Below are 16,244 nucleotides of genomic sequence, written 5' to 3'. Positions count from 1 at the left end.
GAAGGTATAATCCTAAGCACTCAGCTACAAATTTTCTTTCCCTTGGAAAGTTCTGACAAGTTTCTTCTCCTTCCTCCGTTAGCAAGTTTGATAAAAAGATCATTGGCTGAATGCTAAAACAGTTTTGACCATCCATCCATTTCCAAGGCAAAATTCCAAATCTGTACACTTTCTTCTTAGATTGTTCCTCCTCCCCTAGCATGGTCTTATAGTAATGCATACAGACACACTCACTGTAATTCTGACTCCAAACAACATTTGGCAATGATGGTACTGATATATTAAATAAACTCCACTGGAGTGCTGGCAGAACCCTGCTGTCACCTCACTGCCCTTGCAAACAGGATGGTCTGAACTAGGCTGGGGCCCTGGCACCACTAACACCACCTGTTTGCTATCCCCTTTATAGCACTGTTTCTAGGAAACTGTTCCCTGTAATGACACACTCCAACATTAGATACATAGGCCTGTACAATATTGCCACTCAAAGTTCCTTAGGCCAGTCTTTTTCCTAACCGCACAAAAGCAAAATACCACAGCGAAAGAAAAATATATTAATGGTATGATGGATTGTGAGAGCTGAAAGGATCTTTAGAAACCCATCTAGTCTGGTGCTCACATTTTAAAGAGGGGTAAAATGAGACATGGAGAGGGAAAGTGATTTGCTCAGTCATACAGGTGGCAAGTGGCAAAGTTTCAACCCTAGGTCTTCCAACTCCAAAGAAATGCTGTTTATTATTACACCCCACTGGATCTGGTGGGGCAACTAGATAGCGGAGTGGATAGAGAGTCACACCTGGAGTCAGGAAGATTCATCTTCCTGAGTTTAAACATGGCCTCACTTACTAGCTGTGTGACCCTGGGCAAGTCACTTAACCCTGTTTGCCTTGTTTTCTTTATCTGCAAAATGAACAGGAGAAGGAAATGGCAAACCACTCCAGTATCTTTGCCAAGAAAACCTCAAATGGGGTCACGACTGAAATGACTCAACAGCAACTGCCTTTACTAGGTCTAAGGTTTTGTGAAACTACAAGCTTTTAAAATTTACCCCCAGACAAGACTCTGTTCAAATGTCCATCATGAGGGATCCCTAATACTTTTGTTGAGAAGAGGAGCCTACTCTCCTGAGTGATGGCTGCCTCAGTCACCCACTGCATCGAGGCTTACATCCAGCCATGATTCACTCCCATCTCCAGGCATCTCCTTACCAGCCAACATGCCCTTCTCCAGGCTCTGGAGAATATAACCCTCTCAGGCCTCCGCTCCCCTACTTTCTAGTTCAGAAATTATAATCAAACTGACCCTGTCATTGCTCCTAGAAAGGACATTTCAATCGACTCCTCTGTGGCTCTACTAGGGGCAATTATGAGGCATTGTGGACAGAGTGCTGATCCTGGAATCAAGAGCACCTGAGTTCAGATCCAGTCCCAGACACTTACTAGCTGTGTGTCCCTGGACAAGACACTTAACTGCTGTCTGCCTCAGTGTTCTCAACTGTAAAACAGAGATAACTGCATCTCCTTCCAGAGTTGCTGTGAGGATCAACTTAGCACAATGCCTGGCACACAGAAGGTGGTATATAATGTTTATTCCCTTCCCTTCACCTACTAACTATCCCTGTAACTTTCCAAACCCAAATATTCCTTCCTGACCACTACCCTTCTATACCTGTTGTCTCCCCTGCTTAGAATGGAAGGTTTAAAGATAATCTCTACCTTCATGCTGCTGTGACTGACATGGCATATAATAAGTTATTTTCAATTTGTTCCCTCAAGAGAAATGTCTCATTTCCTCTTAGGTTCGAGACTCTTAATATTTGCTTTGTTTATGTTTTGCACTTATCTGTACATATATGATTGGCCTTCAATAGAATGTAAGCTCACTGGAAACAGGAATTCTTTATAACACTTGCACTTATTAGCATAGCGTCTGACACTTAATAAATGCTTGAATAAATATAATATCAGAGTAGGGAGCACATCACAGGCAATCAAGGGGCTATGGGGGACAGTGGTTCTCTGGAATCAACCAGGTTACTGGGCTTCCAATTGTGGCTCCTCCTCATCTAAAGGACTGATTCAGTCATTTTCAGTCATGTCTGACTCTTCATGAGCCCATTTGGGGTTTTCTTGGCAAAGAGACTAGAGTGGTCTGCCATTTCCTTCTCCAGCTCATTTTACAGAGGAGGAAACTGAGGAAAGCAGGGTTATATGACTTGCCCAGGGTCACACAACTATTAAGTGTCTGAGGCTGGATTTGAACTCAGGAAGATGAGTCTTCTTGACTCTAGGTCTGGCTTTCTATTCACTGTGCCACCTAGCTGTCCACAGTACTGATACTTTGCCAGAAATAGACTATCATCTTTTAAGAAGTCAGGAGGCTGGAGCTGTCTTGGTGATGAACAAACCCATGAAGTTACTGCAACCAGTCCGAATTTCACCGTGTACAGGTGATGACTTTGCAGCCTCTAGGAAATCAGTGGGGGAAATGGGTAAACATGGGACCTCTCCATCATACTTGGTTATTGTACCAAGCCAACTAACATCCTGGCCTCAACTGACCCTGCATACTCTTTCCTAAAATGTTACTCCCATTTTCATCTGCCTGCACTCACCTCCTTCTTTAATTTCTCCTGACATTTTGTACATCAAATTTGGGAGTTTCATAAGAAGGAAGAGAGCACAGCACATCGCCTTGGCAACAGAGGTCAAAAGAACTAACAAATGGTAAACATCAGAGAAGGGGGACACACAGGCTACAAAACTGGAGCCAGAAATCCTCAGAGGTCAAGCATATGGTGAGGTTTCAGGACTTCCCCAAGGCCTAGGCACCATTTCTACTTACTGTGAAGAGACAAAGAAAAAATATATATCCAGGAGACACACAATGGAGAAAGAAACAAACACACACAAATATATATAGAGGGAGGGGAGAAGAGAAACAAAGAAAGAGAGTAAAGGAAAGGAGATAGGCAGTTAGATATGCTCAGAGGTGATTCTTTTAAATTTCATCAGCCACCTCACAAAGGTTATAAAAGGCAGGGATTTCTGTCAGCCTGCTTCTTCAAACTACAAGGGTATGTTCACCTGAGACTGGAACTCCTAAAACATTCTCTGATTTTCATTAGAGCTGAGTGTTTCACAGTGCTCTGTATTCCTGGGTATTAAGGTGCCATAAGACAAACATTTCAAAAGCAAAATCATGAACTTTAGGAGCTAGGCAAGTAGCAATCTATTTGTTTTAGAAAAGAGAAAATGTTATCTCCCCAAAAGATTATTAACCAAGTTCCCTACCACCTACAACTCATTTATAACCAACACTTCAAATCTACCATGGCAGCTGAGTCCAGGCAGCAAGAAAGTGCCTGGGCTAACCAACCTCTAGCTGGTGCTAATGGAAAATATTTTCAACATCATTTTCTTAGATGCTCCAAAACACTTAAGGAAGAAAATGTAGTGAGATGCTCAAAGTTTTAGTGAATAGGGAACTGTCTCCTCAAAAGAAGTAAAAATAAGGATTTCAGCATCTTGAAGTCTTCAAAAGAGAAATCTTTTCTAGACTGAGGTCAACATAGAGAACTTGGAAAAGGCTGAAAAAAATGTAAAACTGAAGGTTATCTCGAATGAAACTTCCTGAGGTTACTGAAGAGACAAGATTTCAAAAGTCAGCCATTAGGGAGGGCTCAAATGTGTAGCAACTGTACAACGAACGTCCCCGAGACCAAAGTTCCACTTTGGGCAATCCATCCCTCACCACACCACCACCCCTGGTGAAGGGATGATAGGCAAGGACCATAGCATGGGGAACAAAAGAAAACGAAGTTGGCATAAACTCTCTCTAGCAACTCTCCAAGCACCATGGCCTGGCCTGGCAGAGGGAACAAAACCAAGGCAAAAACAAATCCACAGGAAAACCACCCCAAACAGTAGAGAGCCTCCCAGGCCTTTCTGCTTCGCTCAGTTTCAGAGGTGAGAAGCTACAGCCCCAGGCCAAAGAAAGGCTGTTCTAGCAACTTGTTTGATGTGGGAATTACTAAGACTCAATATACATACAACTGGCATAGTAAACAGAACTTGAAGCATCATCACATGGTTCCAGAAGTGAATGACAAAACCTATAACACCTTAAGCCAACAAACATTTCTTATACTACTATAAAATGTAGTTTAGAAAAAAGAAAAGTTTGTTCTACAGTCTAAGAGAATTCATACTGAATTCAGTCTTTCCTACAAATGACAGCTCCCATGGCTCAGCCCTTCCCAGAATGTGGTATTTATTAGACCACAATGAAAATAAAGTTACTGATGCTTTAGCCTTCATCAAGAGGAGCATCACTCTCAAGAATATTTAAAAAGTAAACATTTTATACAAAAATAAGAATTACCCAAATATCTCAAGGTCCTTCAGAAGCGTCAGATTCCAGCTTAAAATCTAGTAAGTAAATATTAAGCAAGGATGGATATCTAATCCTGGATTTAAAGTTAGTATAAGCATTTACACACATAACCTAGGAAAATTACAGCTGGCAAATTTTCCAAAAGGCAATGAGAGTTTTCCTTAAACTAAAAACTATGGTCAGCTATTAAGCTTCCTCAAATACAAATGTTTAAGGGGGATCCCGGGGGGGGGGGGGGGGGGGGAAGTGTGTGGAGATTGTCTTTAATTGAATGCTAAAAAAAAAACCAGCTCTGAAGTTGTTTTCTGAGAAGCTCCAGTTTTAAAGCTCATATATACTGGTAGCATCTATCTCTTCCCAATCAATTGTCCAAGACACCCCAAATTCCTCTAAGTATACATGGAGTCCAGAAACAGACTCTGAGACATGAGTCCTTTAAGGATCCCCCCTCCTTTTCCACAGGAACTAATTGCATCTTTGAACATCAGATCTCCACCTTTGCTGCCCAACAAACAGGCCAATGACACTTACCCAAAGGACTCTCTATTAATTGCTCCCCTCTATCCTCACCCCTCAGATCTCAACCACTCCATTCCGGGGTGAGGAGGGAGGAGAAAGTGCCACCCACATCCTTCAAGATCATCATCCCAGAAACACCCACTTCAATGTCACCCTCCTAAACCTAAAATTAGTTCTAAATTCAGCCATCAGTACAATCTTCCCCTCCTACCTAACAAAAGTCCCCATGCCAACCCAAATCTCAGTGTGCCCCTCCAAAATGGGTGACCCCCACCAGCCCCAGAAAGTGCTCCTAGAAGGTATCTCACCCTTCTCTCAAATATTAAAATCACTGCCACCAGAAAACTGCCCTCTCTTCTCTCTCCACAATTTCCCACTTCTGTCCCCCCCCAAACCTTATTAACTGCCTCCTGAACACAGGGAGAAGACTTTTCTCTCTGGATGAATAACGATCATAGATTTTGAACAGTATAAGCAAAAACTGGATTTTACAACTGAGGAAAAGAAGTCAGAAAGAGGTTATGTGATTTATCCAAGGTCACACATGCAGTAAGCAACAAAGGTGGAATTAGAACTCAAGTCCTCTGACTCCAGATCCAGCGTTCTTCCAACTACATTAACCTCTCCCCGTTTTCATCTTCCCCAGTTCCAAGTCCCGCATTCCCTTCTTCCCCATCCCACTCCAACACAGCTCTCCCCATCCTCTCCCCTAGTCCCGACCCATACCCCTAATTCCCCTCAACCAATCCGCACCCCTTCTCCCCCCAGCCAATCTCACTCCTCCCAAGCCAGCCCAGCCTCCTCCCCTCCCTCAGTCGATCCCAATCCCCCCCCTCCCCAATTCCCTCAATCTATCCCGGCCCCAGCCCCCTTTCCTTCAGTCCCCATCTCAGCCTCCAACAACCCCAGTCCCCTTCCCCTTAACCCCTGCCCCCAGCCCGCTCCCCCGTCAATCGCAGCCTCCTGCCCATCAATTACAGCCCCTTCCTCCCAAACCCTTCGCCATTACTCCCCCCCCCCGCCCCGGGGCTCCTGTCAATGCCAGCCCCCTCCCCCCACTCCCCTTGTCAATTCCAGACCTCTCCCCCTTCTCCCCCATCCCCCGTCACTCCCAGCCCCTCCCGTTCCCTCCCTCAAGCCCCTCCCCGTGGCCGGGGCGGGGGTCTAGGGCAGGCCGCAGCCGCGGCGGGGGGGAGGCTGGTTCAGGGCCCGGGCCGGGCAGGGGGCGTGAGGGGCCGGGGGCGCCGCGTCCTGTCCGGTCCCGTCCCGTCCCCCCCGAGCCGCCCTTACCCGCCGCTGCTGCTCCTCAGGAGGGGCCGGCTCAGCTCCCGGAGCGAGCGCCGGGACGGAGGAGGCCAGGGGGGTGTGTGAGGCACAAGGGCAGCCGGGAGGCGAGCTGGGCGGGCGGGAGGAAGGACGGAGGGGAGGCCGCTACCGCCGCCGCTGCCGCCTCAGGCTCCCACCTCCGCTGCAGCGCAGCCCAACTCGCCCGAGGGAGGGGGAGGGGAAAGGAGACCCGACAGCTCGATCGACCAATCACGGCGCGTCATCTCGGGGAGGCTGGGAGAAAAGGAAAGAAGGGGCGGGACGAAGAGCAGCCAACAAGTTTAGCTGCGTTCGAAATGAGAGGCGGGGCTAGTGGGGGAGGGGAGGGCGAGTGCCGTGAGTGACAGGACCCTCCGGCAACCGGTGAGCTCCAAAAAACCTAGTGGGGAGGGTTATGCAAATGAGAACTTATTATTATTCAGAACCGTTATTGACCTAGAGAGGCCAGGCCCGGAGGCTGTGGGGAGGACGTAGCCGGGAGTGGAGAGCAGCCTGGAGGTGAAGTCCCGAATCCTTTGGCGGGCAGTGAGCCGGGCGTTCGTGAAGTCAGAACAGTGTGCTTGAGTCCCACCGGGGCCAGGTGGCAAGTTCGAATCTCCATGACGGGGTCATGGGTTCGAATTCCACCTCGGGTCTACTTTGTTCCTTCCAGTTTCCAGAAGCAGCGGGCTGGCCTGGCAGTCTGCACCCTCAACGTGACGTTGCGAGAAGGGCATGGGATCTGCAGTTAGCGGAGCCGGGTTTGAATCTTGGCTCAGATTCTAGTCGCTTCCCCTCTCTGTGAAGTCAGACAGCTGAACTAGACGGACTCTAAGGGGCAGCGGGTGGAGCGCGGGGCCGCCTGCCTCAGTTTCCTCAGCTGTAAAATGGGGAGAACAACATGACCTCCCTTGCAAGGCTGTTGTGAACATCCAATGAGATCTACCCTCCGCACAGTGCCTGGCGCACCCTGGGGGCTTCCTAGATGCTTCTCGCCTTCTCCTCCCGCCCCAGCCTCCCTTCCCAGCTCTTAATTCCGAGGTCCAAGTCAAGGGCAGCTCCTCCCACCCCCAAACCCTCACTCCAAACCCTGGGGAGGAGTGTCTACAGATCTCTGCGCTTCCCCTGTTAGCAAAGGGTGGTCAGGTTCCCATCCCCATCAAAGGCTGCTAGTGCTCCTGCGGGCACGACATGAGCCCTCCGACTGGGCACCCGCGGTGCCAAGCGCTGGTAGCCAGCCCTGATTCCCAGCATGGCCATTCAGCACATTAAACGGCACCGCTCCATAAAGTGCTTTGAGATCCTAAACCCAGGGTCCATTTCGTGGGGTGGGGGCTGAGGGGGGGTTGGAAGGAAGGATGTGAAAGCCACCCACTGGGAGGAGGGATTTGTGTTCGAGTCTCTCCAGTCCAGCGTCTTGCTTAACCTACGGACAGCCTCTTCTGAAGAGCCCTGGAGGAAGGCTCCTAGAGGGAGGAGGAGCAAAGCTCCGGGTCCTTGTCTGAGAGTCTCCTGGGACAAGACCCCCTCCTCAGAAAAGGCCTAGGATGTTTGGGTAAAAAGTAGCTTGTTCTAGTGGAAAGTGCCCTGGTTTGACTCTGCCTTTAAAGGGAGGGTACTTTATGATCTGTGGCAAGTCTCTGGGCCTCAGTTTCCTCATCTGTCAAATGAGAAAGTTCAGCTCCATAATCTCTAAGATTTGCCTCCTAAAGCGCCTTCCTGCTCTAATCCTCATTAATTCTTGAAGTCTAGGAATCTTGTCCTGCCTATGAGAGGGGAGAAGGGAGAGAGATGGTTAGCACATGGTACAGCCAGAGAAGATTGACTCTAGAGTTAGGACTGGGTTAAAAAAATGCCTCTGACATTTAATAATAAGCACTTTACACAGATTATCTCACACCTAACTCCCTGTGTGATCTTGGGCAGGTCAGCCTTGTTAGGTCTTTCTTTCCTCATCTATAAAATAATAGTTATTATAGAGAACATTATACAGTACCTACTATGTGCCAGGCAAGTAATATTTACAAATATTATTTCATCTTTTTTCTTTTTTTGAGACCAATAGGATGAAGTGACTTGCCCAGTGTCACACAGCTAAGTATCTGAAGCCAGTTTTGAACTCTGGCCTTCCTGACTCCAGAGCCAGGGTTAGCTGCCCCTATTATTTTATTTTAGGAGATAAAAAAGTTCATGGCCAGATTGGACTTCAGAGGTCTCTTTCTCTTCAAGATTTATGATTCTGAGGTCACCAGACATGAGTACTCCCATAGTAGAGTTTCACTGAGACATGAGACTCTGGATGTGTGTGTGCACACACACGCGCACCTGGGCATGCATGACCTTTCCACATGGCCCTACACTACTCTTCCTTTCACCTGTCTTCCCCCCCAGCCAGTCTCAGCTGCCCTCACTGCAAGATTTCCACTGGTGCTTTCAGTTAGAAGCTAGATCTATGTAATAGAGAAGATATTCATAGAGGCACACCAAGGCCCTAGACCTCGGGCTCTTCTCTTTTAAGGGTATGAAGCTAGTGAAAAGTAGAGCAGACTAGCAGCTGTGAGACCTGGTCTCCCTTGTCTTGAGACTGTCAAAGCTGGCCCTCTCACAGCACCTGTTCCAGCACCTGAGACACAGCAGCTATCAATATTCATTGAATGAGTGTGTGTCGGTTCTGCCACTGACTCACTGTGTGACCTTGAGTAAGTCCTTTCCCTAGTTCAGGCCGATTGATCCCTGTAATAGCCAGTCAATAAGCATTTATTAAGCACTTAATGTGTGCCCTGCACTGTACTGGGGATTCAAAATAAGGCAAATGACAGCAGAAATAATGCCTGCTTTGCCCCCTCTCCTAGCGTTGTAGTGAGGGACTGGGCTTGGCTTTATCTTCCCTGATTCTATCTCCTTCAGAAGAAAGAACCCTGAGGACGGTGCTGTGGGATGAATACCTAGGTCCCCTCAGATTTGGCTTTTGATTTTCAGCTGTACCTTTTATGGACCCAGGTTCTATCAGCTGATGCCACCCCCAGGACCCTCACCTTTCACCCTGGCCCCATTGTATACATAAGGCTCCAGGTCCCAGTTGCCTGGGATGGGGGTGGGGCACAGGGAAACTCAAAGGTTCTTCAAGCTATAATTTGAGCTTCTCAGTTTATCCCCAAAGGTCCTTCAGGATCCCCAAGCTCCTTTCCTCCTAAACCTCTTCCTCTTCTTCCTTGAGGCCCAGAATTTCCTCCCAGGAAATGTTCAGGATGTCTCTGAGGGCTTGGAAATTACTCTCAGCTGACTGTCCCTTACCTTCTCTATAGTCATCAAGTCCTGTTTCTTTCTCTCTTTCTGCTCCTTTCCATCTACACTTGTGCAGCCCTCATCACCTTTGGCCTGGGCTACTGAAGCAACCTTTTCACTGGACTGGGGTAAAGACCCAGGGATAGACAGTCAAGTCAATCTCCACATCAAAGCTGTCCAACAATGGAATGAGCTTCTTGGGTAAGGTAGTAAGTTCTCCATCACTGGAAGTGTTCAGGAAGCAGAGATTGGAACAACCTCGTCTGAGATGTTATAGGGGAGACTCGCTTGGAAGTGGAAGGTTGGGCTACAGTCATCATAATAACAGCTGCTACTTCCACGATGCTCTGAAGGCTGCAAAGTGCACTCCATACATTATCTCACTTGAGTCTTACAACAACCCTGTGAGGGAGATGACCCTTATGACTCTAACTGCAGGCTTGCAACTCTGCCCCTCAACCGTCCTCTAAGCCCCCTGCTTAATGTTCTAAAGGCTTCACTCTCAACTTGGATCAGGCCACCTTGTGGTCCATTTTAACCCTCCTGTTCTGTTCACAGGGCCCTCCTAGCTCTTGGGTTTGAGATCCCTCCCCGGGGCAAGAGGGTGTGTGACACAGAACACATTCGGAGGGATGGAGCTATTGAGAGAGACAGAAGAGAGAGGGAAGGAAGGAGAGAGGGAGGGAAGAAGGAAGAAAGGAAGATGGGTAGAGAACAGTAAGGAAAAGAGAAAGGGAAGTGAAAGTAGGAAGAAAGGGAGGAAATCAGGAATAGTGTGACTTCCCAGGAGCCAGAGGTGCCTGAGGAGGTCACTGGTTCGGCTCACCCTCTAGGGTACCCACGACCCCTAGTGGCTGAACTTGTTAAGGATAAAATTCAAAGAGGTATGAATACAATTTGGGGAGAGACAGAGGGCAGGAAGAAAGAGACAGCCATGGAGAGTCTAAGCGAGATCTTTCCTCTCCTGGGAGTGGGGAAGTCCCTCAGCCCTCCCTCCTGTATCTCTCCTTGGTTCAGCGATGCCCTGGCTCACAGGTCTTTGTGGCTGGGACCCCTCACCCTGAGTGGGAGGAGGGGAGTATAAAATCCTGGGTTCCCAAAGGGGAGAGGGACCGCTGAGGATAGGACCCAAGGACTCCCGCCCCCAGTGTCTCTGCCTCCCTCTTCATCTCCCCAGTCCCAGCCCAGCTGCAGCTTGGCTGCACAAGGCTGCCTGGGAAGCAGATGGTTGCCAGGGCAACAGGCTGATGACGCACTCTTCGATCTGTGCCCCGTGAGGGGAGCCGGCTCGTGGCCCTGGCACGCGGCTGTGAAGAGGGACCCCTCAGTAACCAGCCCAGCCCTCACCTCAGATCACCTCCCCATGCCCCATCCAGCCCCCAAGCCCTTCCCACCCTGCCTGTCCCGAATGTCTCACTGCTCCATCATTTCTCCATCCTGGTTCTCCTTCCCAAGGTCTCCCCACCCCATCATTTCTCCGGTCCTACGTAACAGCTCTGTCCCTCGCCTTCCCTCATCACCAATCTGTCCCGCTTGCCTTCCCATCCTTCCGCATTCCCTTGCCTTTCCCCACCTCTTTCTCTCCTTTCTCCCCTTTCCTGTTTCCACTTCCCTTTACCCCCCAGATGCTGAACCATGCGAGCTGATCCTCCCCACCCCAATAGCCCACACCCTCCCCCCAGAAAATCCAGGTATCAGGCAGTGCAGATGCAGGAGCCATGTCTTTATTGGAGGAAGACTAGTTCTAGAGTGAAGGCTACACTGGACTCTTAAAAAAGAAGGGGTGCACTGGAGAAGGGGGCATCCACATGCTTGGGGAAATCATCTAGGGCATGGAGGGGAGCATTACAGAGGGTTGGGGGAGGGAGGTCAAGGCCTCAATCCAGAGCACCAGACAATATTCTAGCATCACAGCAGCTGGGCAGGGTGGAATTGCCCACACCACATGCCTAGGGAGAGAAGTGGGACCTATGTTCATCCCAGACTCTTGGTCTTGCCCTGACCCCCATGTGTGACCTGGGAGGGTCTGGTCCCAACCCAGAGCTCTTGGAAGGGCCCATGGACAGGTGAGAGGGGGATCCATGTGCTACATGGGGCTGCTGGCCCTGAAGGACATGTTACCTCTCTCTCAGTTCTGTCCCTGACTTGCTGTGTGACTTTAAGCAATTTTCTTTTTCTCTCTGGCCCTCAGTTTCCCAATCTATAAAATATGGTTTTGGAATAGATGGTCTTTAAAGTAACTTCCAGCTCTAACATTCTCTGGTCACCCTCGGCTGAATCCCCTAGGCTGGCCAGTTCTGGACAACTATTTTCCAAACAGGCCTATTTCCTTTTTCTCCTAGGATTTCAACATTGGGTCCAGGAAGAGGTGTGGAAAAGGAATAGGAGTGTGTACAGGAAGGAGAGAACAGAAGGTGACACAGTTGGCTCTGGGCGACTGGGAGAAGAGGTGCTTGGTTCTATCTCAGGTGGTCACAGTGGGGAGGGGGTCTGACTGGAGAGAAGTGGGTGGATACACCCACTGCAAGGCAGGGCCTGGCTACCCACTCCCCCTGCCTGCTCTAAGCCCCTGGGCCTGGGCTGGGGGATGGTCATTGTGCTATCAGGGTGGATCCCTGAGGAATGGTGCCAGAGCCCCTGATGGGACCAGCACCCTCAGAGGAGAAAGTCCCCTAGCTCACCTGCTTACCTTTCCCACACCTCACCCTACAGCCCCTTCCAAGGTCAGCCAGGAGTGCTGCATGCCAAGGGGTGAAGTGCTGCCTGCAGCAGGGGGCTGAAAGGATAGATTGGCCTTGGGGGTGGGGGGGAAGGAGCAAAGCTCCAGCTCTGACCCCCAAACCTATCACCTTTCCCTACAGGTCCCTACCCCTCTACCTATACACACACACTCACACACGCATGCAAACATACACACACACTAATACACATGCATACATCCCCCTGATTTAGTCTCACATATCTGCACACCCACTCACACATAGGTATCATACACATTAATACATATACATGCATGTATGCAAACACACACAAATATAGCCACATATATACTTCCAGCCATACACACACACACGCATAACATCATGAACATACACAGAGTTTGTTACACACCCATGCACCTACCAATGCTTTCTGTCTGTCTTCTCTCCTCTCCTCCTCCTGTGGGGGTCAGGATTCCCTGGCAGGGAAAGTAAGTGCCCCCTCTCTCAAATCCAGTTCATGGAATGTGCCCTCCCTAGGACACAGATGTCTCTGAGATGGGGGCCCAGCCTAGCCCCTCAAAGGAATGTTCTCAGGGCTGGGCAGAGGGGTTGTGCTGATGGCTTCTACCTCCCCACCCTCCTGGGGTGGGGGGGAATAATGATCCCCCAACTCCTCAGAATTCTACTCTATAGCCTTCTTCTGGGGGTACACAGAACCACCCCCATTCACACTTATAGCAACCTGTAGACCCCTGGGAGGAAAGGCTAGGAGCAGGGACACTACCATACAACCTGAGTGAGGTGAGAGAGAGGGGCAGCAGTGATCCAGAATTGTGCTGGGCTGCTAGACGGTGTCTGGCTCCTTCCCACAAGCCCCCTGGGCCTAGCTCCTTAGTCCTAGGGCCACTGGTCATTTCTACAAGGGGCAGAGAGGGAAGGCAAGGGGGACACCTAGGGCAGATTTAGGGCCTAGCTCAGCTGGAGGGGCTTCATCTTTATTGCCTAGTGTCTCAAAGGCCAAGGAAAGCCTGTCTACTGGGCCTCCCTATTAAATGCCTCCCGGTATCACAGGGAGGAGAGAGCCAGCTGAAAGGGGGAATTTAGCTGGGCCCGCGGAGCAGGAGAGGAGGGAGGGGGCCATCAATGGTCAAAAAGGAGAAAGAAAAGTGCGAGGTCAATGTGCATTTGAGCCCCCCAAGTCACAGTGATCAAATGTAGGAATGGGTGGCCTATGGAGAGACTCAGGGCAGGAGAGATGGACACACACACACACACACACACACACACACATACACACACACACCTGGGAGGGAAGGAGAAACTGAGAAAAACAAATAGATGCAGAAACATAGACAGGGACAGAGAGCAGGAGAAAGAGAGACAGAGAGCTGCTGACCCGGAAGAGCCTGGATGAGCACTTGGATGGGATGTCATAGAGGGAGCTTCTGTTTAGATACAGATTGGTCTCGAGGACCTCAGAGTGGCAGCTATGAGGACAGAGAAGGACAATGAGAGACAGAGAAAGAGGAAAGATGGAAGGAGGCCATCCATGAGAAAGAGCTTGAGGTAACAGGAAGACAGAGGGAGACAAAATAAGGGGCCACGGAGCCATCTGGAGCAAGACCAAGAGTGGGACAGAGCAGGGCGAGGGGGACGGGCGGCCCGTGGATGAGAGGAGGGGTGGCCAGGCCCCTCACATCAGGCTGCACTTGCCCTTGAGTTTGTCTGTCCTCTTCTGCTTGCTGGACCTCTTGCCATCGATGCTGAGGCTCATGTTGCGATGTTTCTCCAGGGTGAGCAGCTCTTGGAAGAGCTCCTTGACATTGTAGTTCATTTTGGCTGAGGTCTCCATGAAGGCGCACTTCCACTCCTTGGCCAGAGCCTCCCCCTCCTTGGTGTCCACCTCCCTCTGAGTCTCATCACACTTGTTCCCCACCAGCATGACCGGGATGTTTTCTACGCTGCCTTTGATCTGCAGAATCTGCTGGTAGATGGGCCGAAGCTCTTCCAAGGACTGCTTGCTGGTGACAGAGAAGACCAGGATGAAGGCATGGCCCTTGGAGATGGACAGGCGCTGCATGGCCGGGAACTGGTGGCTACCCGTGGTATCTGTGATCTGCAGGGTACACACACTCTTGTCACAGCTGATGACCTGGCGGTAGGTATCCTCAATAGTGGGGATGTAGGTATCTCGGAAAGTGCCCTTGACGAAACGGAGGACCAGGGAACTCTTGCCCACACCACCTGCCCCAAACACCACCACCCGGTAGTCGTTACTTTGTTCCGGCATCTTCTTCAGAGGCTGTGAGCTTCTGGAGAGGAACGCAAGAAGGGAAAAAGATCTGTCAGGTGCAGAGCACCTGTCCAATGGTGCTTCCCTGAAAGCAACAGTGCTAACTACAGCTATACTGCAAGGGTACTTGCAGTTGAGACTAAGAACTATAGCTGTATCCCAGGCATAATGATGCATACTACAACTGGCTCCAAGGGGTCTTAGTAGTAACTATAGGAGCAATGCTTACTACAGAAGCTGCACCCCCGTGGGGAAGGAGACTAACCACAGGTTTACCCCAGGAATAACAGTGTTGACTCCAGCTGCATCCTGGAGGGAATGATGCCAACTACATTTATGCCCCAGGGATAACAGCTGTCTATACTTCAGGAATAAAATTACTAAAAATGGCTATACCCCAGCCATAATAAATTTCATTCCTTGCACCCCAGGGTTAATGGTACTCATTGTTTCTGCCCTCTAGAAACTTGCCCTCTCCACTCCCAGCACTAGTAAGTCCTGCTTTACTCTGAACTCATTACCCTAGTGAGCTGCACTGGAGTAGTCTGATCTCTCTGTCCCCCGAGTCACAGGGATGAAATGTAGGAATGGGTGGCCTATGAAGAGACTCAGAGCAGGAGAGATTGATACACATGGTCTCTCTCTCTCTCTCTCACACACACACACACACACACACACACAGAATCAGGGTAGACTTTCTCAAAAGTTATCTGACCAAGTCAGGGTAAAGGTATTTCAATAGGGCAGAAGGGTGTGTGTGTGTGCAGGGATATGAAAAACAGATGTTGCTGGCCCCTACAAGTGACCCTGCTTTGACTTGCAGAGTCTGTAGCCATTCCTCTGGCTTAGGCCCCCTAGGCCTAACACTTTTGGAAGTGATATGTGTGCGTAACTGGGACTGAACATAGTTCCTAATGCACGTTCCTATGTGAAGGCACATGAGCTAAGGAGGGACTGAGAGGGAAAGAGAGTCAGCATTTGTTGGAGCCCCTGACCTCCTCCATGATGCCCACCTTCTTTCCCAATAGGTGGCACCAGGTAAAAGCCAGGCTAGCTCAGTGCAAGTTCCCTGGCATCAATGTAGGGTTAAGACCTTCCTGGATGCTAGCCAGTATGGGAGAGAATAGAGCACGCAATATCTCTGCCCCCTAGTTCTTCATGGGGAGCCTCAAGCCCTGCTCTGACCCAGAAACAGACCTACATAGAGGCAATGGGGGCATCTGCTACCTGTGATAATGGACCACAAGGCTCTGACTGCCTCCGACACATCCCAGAACTACTTTTCCTTTCCTCCTCACCAGCCTGGCTGGAAGCCACCATATAAAAGCATCAGAAAACAAAGTGGGGAGGTTCTCTCAGAAAGACTCATGTGAATACAGCTCTCTTATCTGGAAGCTGCTCTCTAGCCCTTTTTCAGGATTCCTGTGCCCAGGCCCAGGCTGACCCTTGATCCCATCCCCAGCCTGTGCCCCTAACACTGCCTCAAGACTCAGCCCTGACCTTGCCCTAGATTGAAGACCCTCAGATTGCAACCTTACCTCTCTCCAGACTAAACCTCAAATCTTAGCCTGAAACTCCTGACCCTGATCCTGGACTCAACCTCTAACTCCACTTCCAGGCTCAACTTCAGCCTCTGAAACTCATCTGAAGCCCTGAAACTAGCCATATACTGAGTCTCTGACACCAGCCTCAGACTAAGATTTGACCCTACTTGTCCTATAACTGTATGTTGTTTGGCAACATGG

General features: G+C 49.8%; 2 protein-coding genes across 11 annotated transcripts in view; both read right to left on the bottom strand.

Annotated features, from left to right (window-relative positions):
- GNG7 (G protein subunit gamma 7) overlaps positions 1 to 6,430 on the bottom strand; it is a 371,729-nt gene extending 365,299 nt beyond the window's left edge. For 2 of the 7 annotated variants that reach the window (XM_072601446.1, XM_072601447.1), the window contains exon 1: positions 6,205 to 6,402. The gene's annotated coding sequence lies outside the window, so the exon portion shown is untranslated. Of the gene's footprint in view, positions 1 to 6,204 lie in introns of all 7 variants that reach the window. The other 5 variants (XM_072601445.1, XM_072601449.1, XM_072601444.1 and 2 more) reach the window with 4 other exon arrangements.
- Positions 6,431 to 11,212: 4,782 nt separating this feature from the next.
- Positions 11,213 to 16,244, bottom strand: part of DIRAS1 (DIRAS family GTPase 1) — a 34,703-nt gene continuing 29,671 nt past the window's right edge. For all 4 annotated transcript variants that reach the window (XM_072601438.1, XM_072601439.1, XM_072601440.1 and 1 more), the window contains one exon: positions 11,213 to 14,518. In XM_072601438.1, the coding sequence (XP_072457539.1) occupies positions 13,900 to 14,518 (619 nt within the window). In that variant the 3' untranslated portion in view covers positions 11,213 to 13,899. The remainder of the gene's footprint in view (positions 14,519 to 16,244) is intronic.

Source organism: Notamacropus eugenii, chromosome 4 (assembly GCF_028372415.1).
Source record: "Notamacropus eugenii isolate mMacEug1 chromosome 4, mMacEug1.pri_v2, whole genome shotgun sequence".
Lineage (NCBI taxonomy): Eukaryota > Metazoa > Chordata > Mammalia > Diprotodontia > Macropodidae > Notamacropus > Notamacropus eugenii.
Note: the sequence above shows the minus strand (reverse complement) of the source record. Positions and strands in the feature narration are given on the sequence as shown.